This window comes from Zingiber officinale, chromosome 2B (genome assembly GCF_018446385.1).
Source record: "Zingiber officinale cultivar Zhangliang chromosome 2B, Zo_v1.1, whole genome shotgun sequence".
NCBI lineage: Eukaryota > Viridiplantae > Streptophyta > Magnoliopsida > Zingiberales > Zingiberaceae > Zingiber > Zingiber officinale.
The window spans coordinates 152,457,626-152,473,434 of record NC_055989.1 but is presented as its reverse complement, the minus strand read 5'-3'; the positions used below and the strand labels follow the sequence as shown (position 1 = coordinate 152,473,434).

The window sequence follows — 15,809 nt, the reverse complement described above, 5'->3', positions numbered from 1 at the left end:
AATTTTTGAGCAAATCTCGTCTTGCTAGCTTGACCTCCTAGGTTCCATCATGCAGCTATAAAAGTTTCTCTCAGAGTTCTTTGGCGGAGTCATAAACACTGATCCTATTGACTTCTTGGAGCGATAATGTTATGATTGAAACAATTTAGATATTTCCATAATGATATAATATTATCCACTTTGGGTCTAAGCTATCATGATTTTGTTTTTGACTTTATCCAAAATGTCTCATACCAATGGAGATATTCTTCCCTTATAAATCCATGATCTTTTCCATTTGTTTTGAATGTGAGACTTTGATTGTATTTCAACAATCCTCCCCTTAAATAAAGGATCATCATTATTCACATGGTTGAGGCCTCCCTACGAGTATCCTGTCACTCTTGACCTACTTCATGTCTCCCTGTGAACATCTGGTCATCATGACTTGGTCTGAGCTTCACCATAAGCATCCGGTCACACCGACCTACTTTGAACATCCCCTCAAGCATCCGGTCACCTTGACCTATTCTAGGTCTTCCTACAACTTCATTCAAGACCACTCCATATGACATTTGGTATGGACCATGACTCTAATATCATTTGTTTTGTCCAAAAGGAATTTACATATCTCCATAATAACATGATATTATCCACTTTGGGCCAAAATCCTCATGATTTTGCTTTTAAGTTCTATCCAAAAAATCTCATGCCAATGAAGATATCTTACATCTTTTTAAACCCATGATTTTTTTTTTATATCTTTCCAATGTGAGACTTTGATTGTATCCCCAACAATCCTCCTCTCAAACGAAGGACCACTATTACTCTCATGGTTCGGGCCTCCCGTGAGTATCCGATCACTCTTGACTTGCTTCGGGCCTCTCCGCGAGCATCCAGTCACCTTGACCTATTTCAGGTCTCTTTGCGAGCATTCGATTATTCTTGACTTGCTACGGGACTCCTCACAAGCATCTGGTTACTCTTGACTTGCTTTGGGCCTCTCTACTAGCATTCAATCACTCTTGACCTACTCTGGGCCTCTCCGCGAGTATCGGGTTACTCTTGACCTGCTCCAGGCCTCCCCGCGAGAACTCCGTCAGCTTGACCTGCTCCAGGCCTCCTGCAACTTCGTTCAAGGCCACCTCACATGACATCTGGTTTGGACCATGACTTTGATAGGTAGCATGCTCAGAAGATGGATCTTAGCGTTGATGTTTACCATGAACTCGATCTGCTGCTTCTTGTTCCATTAGTACTCTTTCTTTTCTTCTCTGTTCTCGTCCTTAGATGCTTCAGAATAATATTTAATAGTTAATAATATATTGAAATTGATTTTGAAAAATATCTCAATTCGACATTTCCAAAGCGTGAGCATTTGGTCATTCTTGACTTACTTGAGCAGGAGGGACGGGTAGGATAGCAGACCGGGTCACCTTCCGCCTAGCTGGCGACAGAGAAGTGATCAGTTGAACGATGAGCGGCTCCGATAGCTCAGCCAAAGATGGAGTCTGCTTGGAGGAAGTGACCTCCACTGTTACGGGAGCGGCTGGAGACGGGGGGGGGGGGGCCTCCCCCTGCAGAGGCTTGGACGGCTGAGGTGGTAGAACGGGAAGGCGCGTCCATTCGGCGTCTCTTGCGGGTGAGCGGTACTTCATCGCCCGAGGACCCCGAACCCTCAGCAAGGATGGCGGGCGGCGCTTTTCGGACCGGTTCTGGGTCGGTCGCCCCTCCTACGCTAGGGTTCGATCGGTGGTCCCTTCGCCCACAATTGCGGTCTCCCCAACTGTGCCCTCTTGTAAGCCGACGGGGGTCAGACCGAGCCGTTCCATCTCCTTGGCCTCGACCGCATCAATCTTGGCATGCTTGGCCTTCATTATCCCGACCGCCCGAGTGCGCATCATGATATCGACTGCAAAAGAAGAAAGGAATCAGTTAGACTTAAGGGAAGAAAATCGAGAAATTTCATACCTAAGCTTCGTTCGGATCGGATCGGACTTAGCCCGAACACATACATCACACCCTCTGGCAACAACTTGTGAATGTCGAACTTTAGGCCGGCCAGCATATTAGCAGCGTGGAGGTAATCCGGTCGGGTCTTGTACTTCTTCAAATCAGGTTGAGGAGGAAGCCCGACCTGTCACTTGGCCCGGAAGCTTGGTCGCTCGGGGAGCCTCAAGAAGAAGAAGTACTCGTTCCAATGTTTGTTAGAGGAGGGCATCTTGTCAAAGAAGACTAGATCGATGCGAGATTAGAATAGGTAAGTGCCCAGCTCGGACTGTTTGGGGTAGTAAAAGTAGTGGAAGACCTGAGGGGTCAGTGGAATGTTGTGCACTCGGAACAACACTACCACGCCGCACAGCAGGCGGAAAGAGTTAGGAACGAGCTGGGTGAGTGGAACGCAAAAGTAGTTGCAAACCTCGATTATGAAGGGAGTGGATGGGAAACCGAAGACCAACCACGAATTGGTCTCGGAAGAAACAAACTGTGCCGACTGGTGAGTCATTGGGCCAGGCGGACGAGGAGGCTAGAACTATCTCATGGTCAGAAGGAATATCAAAGGCGTTTATCAGACTCGCAGTGTCACCCGCGTCGAACCGAGTCTCCATGGTAGTATAACAGAGACCGGGAGCGGGTTCAAACGACTGCGAGGAGCTCGCCATGGCCGGGAAACGAAAATGCAGAAGGTTCGACGGGAGAAATGGCCAGAAAACACAACTGAAAAATGCGGTGGCAGAAAAGGAGCAACGAGGAAACATCAATGGAGATGGGAAGGGAAAGCTTACATGAGGGAGAGGACCGTCGAAGACCTGAACACAGAAGAACCGCCGGAGCGTTGGACGCAGAAGAATCGCCGGAGCAAGATCCTCGGAGAGCACGAAGAAAACACTGAGGAAGAAATGGCGACGCTGAGGCTTTATAAAGATGGGCGTGGCCGACCAGAGCCGTCCGATTTAGGGCACGGGAATCGAAGCGCACATCCGGCCGTTGAATTCAAACCGTCAAACATCACATCAGCAGCTGTCACCTTGGACGTGCGATGACGACACATGGCACCCTCCCACCGGGCAACATTTAATAGGCGTGGGTGCATGCTTGACCTTAATGGGGGAAGGGGGGGGGTGATTCGTGCGTATTCCGAAGAGATTCGGGCGGCGTCAGCATCAATCATTCGGCTCATGCCCCTCTGGGAAGGATGAGGAAAAATATCGCAAGTGCAAAAGCTCAACGCATCGACCGGCAGGGAAAGACCAGTCCTACCTGGGCCGATCGGGATTTAAGCCCACCCCTCGGCCGGTCGGCCGATCGGTCACTGGACTACTTGTCCAGTCAGTCGGACTTACCGCTTCCTTCAACTAGATTTGAGGGGGAAGCACGTGATCCGGTGGTTAGGTGGGGCTCGCTCGGCAGGAGGTCAAAGCGGTCAACGTCCTCAACAGACATCCGATCGGGTGAATTACTTTCCCAATCAGCAGAAAGAATAGCCAGTCCAACACTTCGACAGCTTGGTCAGACACCGAGCTTCCGACGCTCGTTAAGCTCAAAGCAGGAAGAGACAAAGGCCGAGCAACCGTCCCGCTCGGCTAATCAATGGACACAGCCTCGACCCGATAGGCAAGGCTCCCTCGCTCAACAGGGTGTAGCCGGACAACAGCTCACTGGCCGAGCGGACGCTCGGCCCTGCTGTTGCATCAGCCGGACGACAGACTGGCCGAGCGGCTCTCCCGCTCGACCCAATAACAGACAAAGGGAGCAGTTGACAATATCTTCCTAGAGACCAGTGTCATCAACATGCGACATGATCGGCGGCATGGCCAAGCAAAGGATCGTACAGTGGAAGCTTCCACTGTCACGTCAGGGATATGCCCGGGCCGTTAAGGTATGGCGTCATGCACGCTTTCCTAACACATCTTTTTCAGGTACGCCTTGGAAAGCGTGCACGCCCTGGAAAGCGTACATGCACCCCCTGGTAGCTCTATATATGGAGCCCTAGAGTTTCATCGGATGTATGTTTTTTCTACTGTTGCTACAGTTACGCTGCTCCTTCTTTACTTCATTTACTCGTCGGCGGTAGCTGACTTGAGCGTCGAAGGGCCATCGCCGGGGAACCCCTCCCCGACTCGACACTAACGATTTGTGGTTGCAGGCCTAGCCCGTCGGAGGTCTACGTCATCTTCAGTCGACGCCCAGCCAACCTGAGCGCCACCTCCCCAGCGTCCGTCGACTCACTTTCGGACATGATCACATACTAATTTTCACGATATTGTTATAGAAAAAATAAATTTTGGATCTAGGACATGAGGCACAATTTAAAGAAACATGGAACAATTAATATGCAAAACTATACAAGGATTTGTTATTCAAGTGGCAAAGGAAGGAAACAAGGTTGTCCCATATACCAAATGAGATTTGGGATACATGGAAGAACACTTGGGCCGTAGAAAGATGGAAGCAAAATGTATCAACTGTTTGAAATAATAGAAATACTAAGGATGCTACCCAAGTATCGGATCGACAAAGCATACGGTTGGATCACGATATATTGTAGAGCATGCAATACACTTGATAAGTCTACTATAAAGTTATATTAGAATTTTTTATTATTAATGAACTTATTTTATTTTATAAATTTTTGTATGTATATAGACTGATAGTTTACAAAAATGTCACACTTGTTGGAAGGTATTTCGCAATACATATAAACAGAAGGATGACACCTTTGTCGATGCTCGGTCAAAAGCCATAGACGTAAGAATTTAAACTTTATTACCGTTCACATTTAGGAATTATTAGTTTTATTATATTAAATATTAATAATATTTTTTTTACTTAGGATGCAATCACTAATTGATTTGCTAAGGCGTCTCAGCCTACTATAGAGGGAAAGGAGTTACAAACTCCATCAAACGATATACTGGATAATATCTATTATGACGTTGTCAGTGGAAGGAAAACAGAACTCCCTCTACGGCTTTGACTCACAGGAAGACATCGTTGTTCTTGTCATCTTAAGAAAAAGATGCATCTTATTGTCAATAGTTGAGCTCAATGTAACCTGCTACTTAATCTCTCTTTCAACACGAGAAACATCAGGAAAGCATCTTCTCGGGACAGTCTAGTGGCTAGCACATAAGGTGTTACCATCATATATATATATATATAAAAGAATCAAAAGACATCATTATATACTTTTGATTCACTTCATTGGAGTAAAAGGTGAAGCTTCCATCTAAGCAGCTCTCCAGAGCAACTCCACATTCTCTGGAAGAAGATATTTGCCTTAATGCAGTAGCCCTTTGTATGGGAGAGGCCAGGCGTCCAACGAAATAAGAAGATATATGCCTTAATGCAGTAGCCCTTTGTATGGGAGAGGTCAGGCATCCGGCAAAATATTTTGTATATGCTCAGAATTGATCCCAAGTTGATTCTCATTTCATTGATCAATGACAACGTAAATAATAAAAGTATAAGAAAAATTCATAGAGATGGCTAATTGGGTTTTCAAATTTCCAAGAAGAACCACTTGAAGCAAATTACCATCCTGGCTATTCCTCCCTGAATGTTTCGATGTTGTTTATGCCATTTTCCAAGTGATGCAGGAGGATCTCTTTTCTCCAATCTTCCAAGTGTGGAAAATCACATTGATCTCCGTACCTATCATAATACTATCAAAGGAAAAGAAAAGACAATGATTGAAGAACACATGAAGAACATTACCCAAATTCAAGCTATTGCTTATCATTTGCAAATTCCCCCTTTTCAAAACTTTTGTTTTGTTAGTTCTGGCAACTTTTTTGGTCCCTGTCTGGTTTTCAGTCTCACATACTAGTTGTTTGAAACTTATATGGAAGCCATTACCTCCAATATTTCAGTTGCTACTTGTATGGTATTTTTTGGTTCCTCAAGCTTTTGAAGCCGCTGGTCTTCTTCAATTGCCTTCATCATCTCGTCTACCGACGGTAGCTTCCTCTTCCCAGAGAGCACCTGAGCTATCCATCTCGCTTGTGACTCCAAAAATCGAAAGATGATGAACTGCAGCATTAATTAGTTAATATAACATCTGTAAATGACACGGATACAGTATCAACGAACATCAACTTCAAAATACAAAATGACCTTTTGATGGATTAACTTTGGAGCAAACATGTCACCTTGTTTGGAATCCCAACAAAAGAAAGGGATGGAGCGAGAGAGGGAGGAAATGTGTGTTCATACAAAGGTCCAATTCTTTTCTCATCCACATGGATGACTCCTTTGGTGTCCAGGAATGGGAATGAATATGAATACCTACAATCAAAAGAGAAGTTATGCAATAATTCTGATCGAAATTCCGCACCAAGTATTGATCTTAATTTACCCAGTACAGTAGAGAATAATATCAGCAACTACACTTGAACCATCAGCAAATACAACAGTTCCGTCTTCACAAAGCAACTCAATCTGCAACATATGCAGCGCAGTCATTCACAAATCTGAAACAAAATCACAGCTGATATGATTCATACCATTGCTGTTAAAGGCAATAGATTATCCTCACTCAATTTGGTCTGATAATCTTTTACTAATTATCAGTGTCTTCATGATATGGATCGAAGACAATAATATCAACAGAACTTCAACAATTACCTCTTGGTGCCAGAGCAGATGTGCATACTTGGACACAGGCTTCACTAATTGCTGAGGGATTTCAACGTGTTTAGTACTTATATGGACTTCCTTGGCAACATGAAGAAGCTCCAGAGCAATCTCTGGTCCACTGATTGAGCCACCAATGACCACTACCACCTGCAAATATTCACAAACAAGCAAGGAATTCAATTACAGAGGAGAAATGATTTAATCCTCTGCTGTTTTAACTATTTCTCTGCCATAGATCGAAGAACAACCTCATCTTGGAATGGCTCTGGGACTCTGTAGACATGGCTGTGAAGCTGCTTCTTCTTCCACTCCTCCATTCCTGAGGAGCACAGAAGAAGAGAAGGTAACAGAGTGGCCAAATCACGTAAAGAGCTTAATTAGTGAATGCTTTACCCTTGATTTTTGGGAGCCTGGGTAGGGAGAAATGGCCGGTGGCGATGACAACCGCATCAAAGATCTCTTCCATGAACTCACCCTCATCAGTTCTCCTCTCCCTTGATCTCACAATCCATTTGCCAGTTGCTGCGGCCATGCCGACGTGGACTACTTCTGTGTTGAACCTGATGAGTTCGTTCAACCCGAAACACCGGGCGAAGTCTTTGAGGTAGAGGAAGAACTCGCGGTGGCCGGGGAAGTTCCTGGTGTCTCTTCCTTCGACGGGAGAGAACATGAAGTCGGTGAACTCCATGGAGGCTCTGGGCGCGTTGACGCGCAAGGAAGCGTAGACGCTGCTGTGGACTGTGGCGGCGCCAGCGCCGACGTCTTGGTAGAGCCACTGGCCGCCGAGGTCGTGGTTCTGCTCCAGCACGACGACGGAGTGGCCTTCCCTGAGGAGCTCACGGGCGGAGACGAGGCCGGAGGCCCCAGCGCCGACGACGCAGACGTACAGCTTGGACGACTGCAATGTGTCAACAGCCATGATCCTCGATTGTTAATGAGCAGGCCTGCTTTACTTTCTCAAAAAGGTAGTCCCTGATTTCCACCTGCTCTATAAAGGTTTAGAATTTTGGGCAAAAAATTAAAAAGCACGCCCTAAATTTTATAAATCATAAAAAAAAACGTCCCTCTTTCTCAAAAAATAAATAATAAAAAAAATCAAATGGACGTATTTTATTTTGAAAATAGCTTTTGATTTCATTTAACTTTTAAATAAGTCATTTTCTAACCAGAGTTAGAATTAAGGAAAAATTCACATGCAATCCCTATTAATAAATAAATTTTTACATGTAGTTTTCATCCATATAAAAATTTTTATTTTCACTCTCCAGTTAAACATATTTACCTAATTGCCCATGATATTTTTAGGTACAAAAAGTCCAAAAATCAGTATAAATCATCTTAAATTCAGTATATTAAATTAAAATCTAGTATATTTTCTATTAAATTGAGTACGCTTCTTTTTTCACCTCAAAATTTACTCAATTTTAATTTAATGGGCTGAATTTAATAGGAATTATACTCATTTTTAGATTATTGTATCGAAAAATATGAGGATTAATTTCGATAGAAAATATACTAGATTCTTATATAGAATACTAGATTATAGTGTAAAGTGCTGAATTTAACAAGAATTATACTTATTTTTAGACTTTTTATACCTAAAAAATAAGAGGGACAATTTTGATAGAAAATATACTCGATTTTTAATATAAAGTACTGACTTTAAGAAGAATTATACTCGTTTTTGGACTTTTTGTACTCAATTTTAGACTTTTTATACCTAAAAAATCTGAGGGGCAATTTAGGTATCAATATTTGCATGAGGGAATTGAAACAAGTAATACTTTGTATGCAGGGAGTGGAAACAAAGTTTTTTGGACATGGGGATTGCATGCAAAATTAACATTGTGATTAGAGATTTTTCTCTAATTTACCGTTGAATTAAGCTCATCTAATTTTTAAATGTACCATTTTTAAATTGAGTTTGAGTTCTTCGCGGACTATTTAATTTCATTATAAACTGAACTAAACTAAAAATTAAAGTTTGAATCAAATTTGAGTTAAGCTTGAGCTTAGGTAAAACGACCTGAGCTCGAGCTCCCTATTGTTCATCTTAGCTCGATTCGATTACACCCTTATATAAACACTATCGAGTAATTTTTAATTTTTAAAATGGGTAGAAATTATCTAGTAATTACTATAACGTGCTTAAGATGAATTTAAAATCTAGAATGTATACCGTATAGAAATTGCTTCATAGTTATTACTATTGGATACGGTGGACCAGCTAGAGGGGTTATAGGAAAAGCATTTGGAGCATATCTAAGTGAGTCTCGATTCGTTAATATTCCACCAAGGTTGTTGAGACCAGTAATTAACTTCTTCAACCTGGCATGCAGGTGTGCCACATTTTCTTCCTTTTGTTGGTGCAGTAAGCATCCGACGATCGAACCTCAGTTTTGATAATGACAAAGGGATTCAAAGTTAAGATTCCTTGTTATCTAACGTGGTTAAATAAGGTTTCAGGAAAGTCCTAACTGCGGTTAGGTAGGGGAAAATCCTAAGGGGGGGCAACCTTAGGTCCTAGGGGGCGGTAACCCTTGGTGAAAGAAAATCCTAAGGGGGGGCAACCTTAGGTCCTAGGGGGCGGTAACCCTAGGTGGAGGAAAACTCTAAGGGGCAGCAACCTTAGGTCCTAGGGGGCGGTAACCCTAGGTGGAGGAAAACCCTAAGGGACGGCAACCTTAGGTCCTAGGGGGTGGTAACCCTAGGTGGGGAAAAACCCTAGGGGGCGGTAACCTTAGGTCCTAGGGGTGGTAACCCTAGGCGGAAAGTCCAGTCGGTCTGGAGGACCGGACTGGCATCAGGTAATCTCTCCTGAGGGGAGTAAGTGAGGACGCGTTCCCCGTAGAGGGAACAGTAGGCGTCGGGTCGACCTAGGATTTCCGGTTGGAAATCCGAAGTCAGAGAAGACTGTCAGTTCTTCTTTACTATGATTTATCAAATTCTAACACTGTCTTGCAGGGTATTTGCTCGGACTAACCTTGTTTTGCAGGAGAGGAACCTGCTGGAAAAAGGTGGTCCGGGCGCCCAGGATGGATCCGGGCGCCCGGGATGGATCCGGGCGCCCAGAGGTCCAGGCGCCCGGAACAGGTCCAGGCGCCCTGGACCAAGTTTTATCCCTGCCGCGACTTCGCCACGTGGAGCATCCTGGTTGGTTGGCCACGTCACACTCCAGGCGCCCGGAATGTCATATAAAAAGAGGGTCGAGGGAGCAGCTAAAAGAACAACACATTCTAAGCTTTCTTCTGTGAAGTGCTGCCATCGAGACGACCTTGAAGTACTATGACTCGACGCCGACGACCCGAAGCTCAGACTCTTCGATCTTTCGTTGTCGGTATTAGTTTTCGCTTTACATAATTGCAATCTTTACTGTATTCCAGTTGTAATATTTTACGAGCTTATAGTTGTTGCCCACGGAAAGCGATCAAGGATCGCGGGCCTTCGAGTAGGAGTCGTCACAGGCTCCGAACGAAGTAAACTCCCTGTGTCGTTCTGTGCTTGCTTTACTTTTTCCGCTGCGTTACTTAATTTTACGATTCCGATATTTCGAAAAACGAAATAGCCACGAGCGCTATTCACCCCTCCTCTAGCGCTTTCGATCCATCAATTGGTATCAGAGCGGGGTTGCTTTGAACTGGTGCAACCACCATTCAAGCATTTTTCGTGGCTTTGTCGTTTGTATAGGGTAAAAATAAAACCTTATGCCTTTCATTTTTTTCCCTCCAAAATTATTTTTGAAAAATTCATTTTTATCCTTTCACGGTTTATTAGTATTGATAAAATATTGAATTTGGCAAAATTTGAAATAATATTTTTTAAATATTTTTTAATAATATTTTATTATTATTTTATTATTTTTTCTCGAAACTGGTGAACTTCTATTTCTATCCTTCCATACCGCACTGCTAATCCAGGATCAAGTCCTGGTATATTTTTTTGCTATTTTTGTGTGCAAGGTTCTTTTAAAATGGCATTCCAAGAAGGATTCTGCACCGTCCGACCGCCGCTCTTTTCTGGCAAGGACTTTGGATACTAGAAGAACCGGATGGAATACCACCTCAAGACGCAAGTCGAGATGTGAATCATCATCCAGACCGGACTCGAACTTCCACGTGACGACACCGGAGAACTTATCTCATGCATCAACTGGGATTCTATCACAATGAAAAAAGTTGAAGCCGATGCCAAAGCAACCTGCATGCTACAATGTGGCATAACCAATGAAGAACTGAACCGCATCGGCCCTTTCGCAAGTGCAAAAGAGTTGTGGCAAAAGTTGATGAAACTACACGAGGGCACTTCTGGCGCTCAAGTAAGTAAGCATAATTTAATAAATGATTTATTTGAATTAGATGAGCAGAATAATACTACTTCGGCCGAGGAAGGTATTACGATGGTTGCAGGTACAAGTAAGACAGAGGAAAAGATATGGTCCGAGTCTTCAGATGAATCCGGGTCCGACGAAGAAGAACCGACGAGCTTCCTCGCTCTACCAGTACAAGCAACCGTGGCGGAAACTGAGTCCGAGTATGAGTCAGAAACCGAGAGCGAATCCGAGACTGAGTCTGATCGAAGCCACGAATCCGCATTCGTTTCTGAAGGACCAAAACCCACTGTAAGTTCACTACTTGCAGAATTTCAATTAGATAACTTGCATGAATTATTACCTTACAACCTCCACGTCGGTTAAGTCGCTCAAAGGGAGGTATTAAGGAAAGGAGACTAAACTAGCCTTTAACCGAGTCGGTTCAAATTGGAAGTTCAACTCAAGTCCAACAACTTGAGGAAGAAAATTCCAATTTGAAAGCTCAAATTAAAGAACTCAAGGACACGTTGGAACGGTTCACCTTGGGCTCCAAGAATCTGGATCTGATTCTTGGAAAACAGCGAGCCGTTTACAACAAAACTGGACTTGGATTTAAAACTAAAATAAAATACAAATCATATTTATCACTAGTTAATAGAAATAATAGAAAAATTGTCCAAGCATGGGTGCCAAAATCCAACTTGGTTAATCAAGTTGGAAATGGTCACTATTGGGTCCCCAAGGATCAAGTCTATTACCTTGATAGACCATATCGAGGCTATGATCCAGGGGGAGCTAATAGAAAAACAATATTAAGAACATAATTCAAATTAATATTCAAATTAAATTCAAAATTAAATTCAAAATTCAATTAAAAATTTAAAATTAAATTCAAAAATTCAAAATTCAATTAAAAATTTAAAATTAAATTAAATTCAAAATTTTTTAAAAATTCAAAATTCAAAATTCAATTAAAAATTTGAAATTAAATTAAATTTGAAATTCAATTCGAAATTAATTCAAATTAAAAGTAAATTTTAACTTAAGTTAAATAAAAATAGATGGAGGATCCAGACTCGCTGGCACCCCCAACTGAACTACCCGACAGGGTAACTGAACCTAATCTACCCGAAATGGGTAAAACAAGAGTACATTACCCGGCAGGGTAATTAAGGTTAGATCAAAATGGGCTAGGTTTAACTTGACCCACAGTACTGGTGAAGTTTTTGTTGGGATGTATACTAAAAGCCTAGCTTTTGGTATAAACATTTATTTAGAAATAAGAATCACATTGGTCAAATGTCTACATTTATGATAAATGTAGTTGTTCAATTAATTTATATTGTAGATAACATGGTGTGTGGTGTCACACACAGAAGATCATGCTATCGGTTCCTTATAAATTATAAACAGTAGCTCACGACCAAGATGGAAAGGAACAAACCATTGGAAGATCGTAGTGTAATTATGTATTACTTTATCTTAACTATATAATTACACTAGTACACTTAGAGTGTATTGAGTAGGACCATTTGAAGTCGTTTCTTTTATACTGACTTTATAAAGGAACAAAGACCTCAGTTATTATGGAAGTGTGTGCTCTTAATCCTAATATAATAACAAGCACATATATTTGATATTTATTTCTTTAATTTATCAATGGGTGAGATTTAGTTCGATGAATCAATAAGCCCGATAAGTTGGGAAATGATATCACTTATAGTGTGTGTTGTTGATTATAGAAGGAAACTGTGTCCTAGAGATACTAGGTTGATAATGTCCTCAAGAGGAGCTCATAAGGATTGTTATGTTAAACCCTGCAGGTGGACTTAGTCCAACATGACGATAAGGTTGAGTGGTACTACTCTTGGACTAAGATATTAATTAAATGAGTTGTCAGTAACTCACTTAATTAGTGGGCATTCGATATCTTAAACACAGGGAGACTAACACACTCATAATAAGAAGGAGCCCAAAAATGTAATTTGGGATTGGTGCGGTAGTTCAATAATAGTTCTTTAGTGGAATGAATTATTATTGATAAAATTAAGTTGTGTGTTCGGGGCGAACACGGGATGCTTAATTTTATCGGGAGACCAAAACCAATTCCTCCTCTTGGTCCCTATCGTAGCCTCTTAATTATAGAGTACTATACCCACCTATACCCACCTTATATACCCACCTAAAGGGGGCCGACCAAGCTAGCTTGGATCAAGCTAGGGCCGGCCTAAGCATGGTTAATGAGGTGGCCGGCCCTAAGCTTGAACCCAAGCTAGAGGGGGCCGGCCATAATAAAATAAAAAGAATTTTAATTTTAATTTTTCTTATGTGAAAGATATAATTTATTGGAGAAAATTAAAATTAAAATTAAAATATCTCTCTTAAAAGGATCTACAAAAGATTAAAGAAAGAGATCTCTTTCCTTATTTGTAGATTGGAAAGATATTTTATTTTCTCTTTGTAGATTTATTCACATGTTGAAAAATAAAATTATAGAAATTTCTTTTTATTAACCATGAAGGAATTTTTGAAGAGAAATTTTAATTTTAAAATTTCCGGAGATAAATTAGGAAGTTTTAATTTGTTGATTGAAATTCTCCTAATTTTTCTCTATTGATTGTGGCCGGCCAATACATGGATAAAAAGGAAGTTTTATTTAATACTTCAAATTAATTCATGTCAAGAAAAATTAAGGAAATTTTATTGTAATTAAGTTTCCTAATTTGCCTAGACCAAGGAATATAAAAGAAGGGGTGAGGGTGCCTTCATGGTGGATAACCTCTATTATTTTTCTCCCTCTTTTCCTTGGTGTGGTGGCCGGCCCTTCCCTTTCTCTCTTCTCCTCTTGTTGGCCGAAACCTATCTTCTTGGTGGAGCTTTTGTTTGTGGTCGGATCAAGGAAGGAGAAAAAGGAGAGAAAGCAAGTCTCATCTCTAGCATCCCTTGGAGCATTGGTGGTGGCCGAAATTCTTCATCCTTGAAGAAAATTGTTGTGGCCGGCCATCCTCTTCCTTTCTTCCTCTTTTGTGGTGGCCGAAACCTATCTCTTGCTTGGAGTTCTTGTGGTGGCCGGATACTACTTGGAGAAGAAGAAGAAGAAGGAGAGAAAGCTTGTATCCTTTGGAGCTTGGTTGGTGTTTTGTTCTTCGTCCTTGGTGAAGCTTCTTTGTGTTGGCCGAACCTAGCTAGGAGAAGAAGAAGGTGCTTGGTGGTTTCTCATCTCGGAAGATCGTTGCCCACACAACGTCCGAGGTTAGAAGAGGAATACGGTAGAAGATCAAGAGGTCTTTCTAGAAGGTATAACTAGTAATTTTTCTTTCCGCATCATGCTAGTTATTTATGGAAATAATACCAAATACAAGAGGCTTACGATTCTAGTATTTTGAATATGTTTTTCGAAGTTGTGTTCTTTTGTTTTATTTTTTCCTTGTGATTTGATTGTTCTTTTCGGTTAACCTAAAGTTATTTTAGGAAATTAAATATTAGATTTCTATAAAAGGTTTTGTCTAGTCGGTGGTGGTTGCTCCCATATCCAAGAAGGCCATGTGCGTCGCCACGTCAGTACTGGGAACCAATTATGGAAATTAATATTTAATGGAATTAATAACTTAAGGCGATTTGGGTCGAACGTGTTAAGTTCCGCAGGAGATCCAAGTCAAAACCTAAAAGAACAAATAGATTAAGTTTTGGATCAAACGTGTTAAGTTCCGCAGGCGATCCAAAATTTAATTTAAAAGAACACATGGTAGCTAGGAAAAGGTTCAGACCTTTGTACAAAATTTTTGTACAGTGAAACCTCTAGGTTTTCCGAGTAGCAACCAACAATTGGTATCAGAGCTAGGGTTTTGCCTCTGTGTATTTGGTATTAGTTTAATTATGCACATGTCATACATAATTTAGGCAGGTTAATAGTAGGATGTGCTAACTTTGTGGATGTAGGATCCAACTATTATGGATTTTAGTTATTATGTGTGTGATTGGACCCTTGGACATGTCAAGGGCATTTATATGTGTGTGCATGATTGTATTATAAAATACAAGAGGAGTCGTATTTAGTTTTATTAGGATTTTATTTTTGATCTAGATACATGTACATTCCTTTTATGGAATATAGGATCAAAAATGTAAAATTCTATTTATGTCGCGGATCGAATCTTGCAAAGCGTGGAACCTTCTAAGGACCAAAGGCGCAGCGGAACTAGGAGCAAGATGGATGCGACAGCTAGTCCTGGTGGCGGTGGCCAAATATGGCAGCAGCTTGGGATGACAACACACGGAGGACAACTAGAGATAAAATCCATAATAGTTGAAAATTAGATTTTCTATTTATTGCTTTTATATTGTGTTGTGTGTGCATGTTGGTTTACATATTTAGTAGGCTAGCATAGTTAAAATTCCTCATTTATAAATAACTAAGTGGGAGAGAGATTTTTAAGTAAATCCCATGGTCTCCATTACTGGTTTGTAAGTGATGCAAACAAGCTTGCGCGTTAGCTCTGAGTGTCTTCCTCCATAACGGATGAGCTTGTTTGTGGATCACTAGAACAGACTTCCATTTTTGGATGACTATAGGAAGTTAATTAAGAGCGTGTGATCTTCCCCAACGGAAGGGGCATAATCTTATTAATGGACTTAGTGTCAAGTAATGGTATACACTTAGACACATTTAATAGTATCCTCCCCAACGGAGTCACTACTATCACTTGTGTGACCAAAGGGAAACCAACTATTGATTTGTCATAAAACTAGATTGGCAATATAATAAAATTAATAAACCCCTCTTACAAATGTTTGAATTTGTATACGTCCATACTAACGTGGCATACAAGATTCATGGTGTTTGAGGTAATTTTATTTGTCAAAAAGTTATATTGACAAGATA

The 15,809-nt window shown here is 41.4% G+C and overlaps 1 protein-coding gene across 3 annotated transcripts; it reads right to left on the bottom strand.

Annotated features, from left to right (window-relative positions):
* Nucleotides 1–5,390: 5,390 nt before the first annotated feature.
* Nucleotides 5,391–7,604, bottom strand: LOC122047918 (flavin-containing monooxygenase FMO GS-OX-like 9). Of its 3 annotated transcripts, none has more exons than XR_006130682.1 (7): nt 7,012–7,604; nt 6,867–6,937; nt 6,607–6,765; nt 6,338–6,420; nt 6,132–6,267; nt 5,698–6,012; nt 5,391–5,634 (listed from the first exon to the last, which is right to left on the bottom strand). XR_006130682.1 is itself a non-coding variant. In XM_042609454.1 (7 exons), the coding sequence occupies exons 1-7, from the start codon at nt 7,535–7,537 to the stop codon at nt 5,526–5,528; spliced, it is 1,269 nt and encodes a 422-aa protein (XP_042465388.1). In that variant the 5' UTR covers nt 7,538–7,604; the 3' UTR covers nt 5,391–5,525. The 3 variants fall into 3 exon arrangements, 2 of the variants coding, with proteins under 2 accessions (XP_042465388.1, XP_042465389.1); XM_042609454.1 differs by having other exon boundaries at nt 5,391–5,645; nt 5,839–6,012; XM_042609455.1 differs by having other exon boundaries at nt 5,839–6,012.
* Nucleotides 7,605–15,809: the final 8,205 nt, after the last annotated feature.

Coding starts and splice junctions, on each gene's coding strand:
- LOC122047918 (XM_042609454.1), bottom strand. CDS start 7,537: ATGGCTGTTGACACATTGCAGTCGTCCAAGCTGTACGTCTGCGTCGTC. Junction 6,268..6,337: donor ATTATTCTCTACTGTACTGG/GTAAATTAAGAT, acceptor TTTTGATTGTAG/GTATTCATATTCATTCCCAT. Junction 5,646..5,838: donor TAGCAACTGAAATATTGGAG/GTAATGGCTTCC, acceptor TTCCTTTGATAG/TATTATGATAGGTACGGAGA.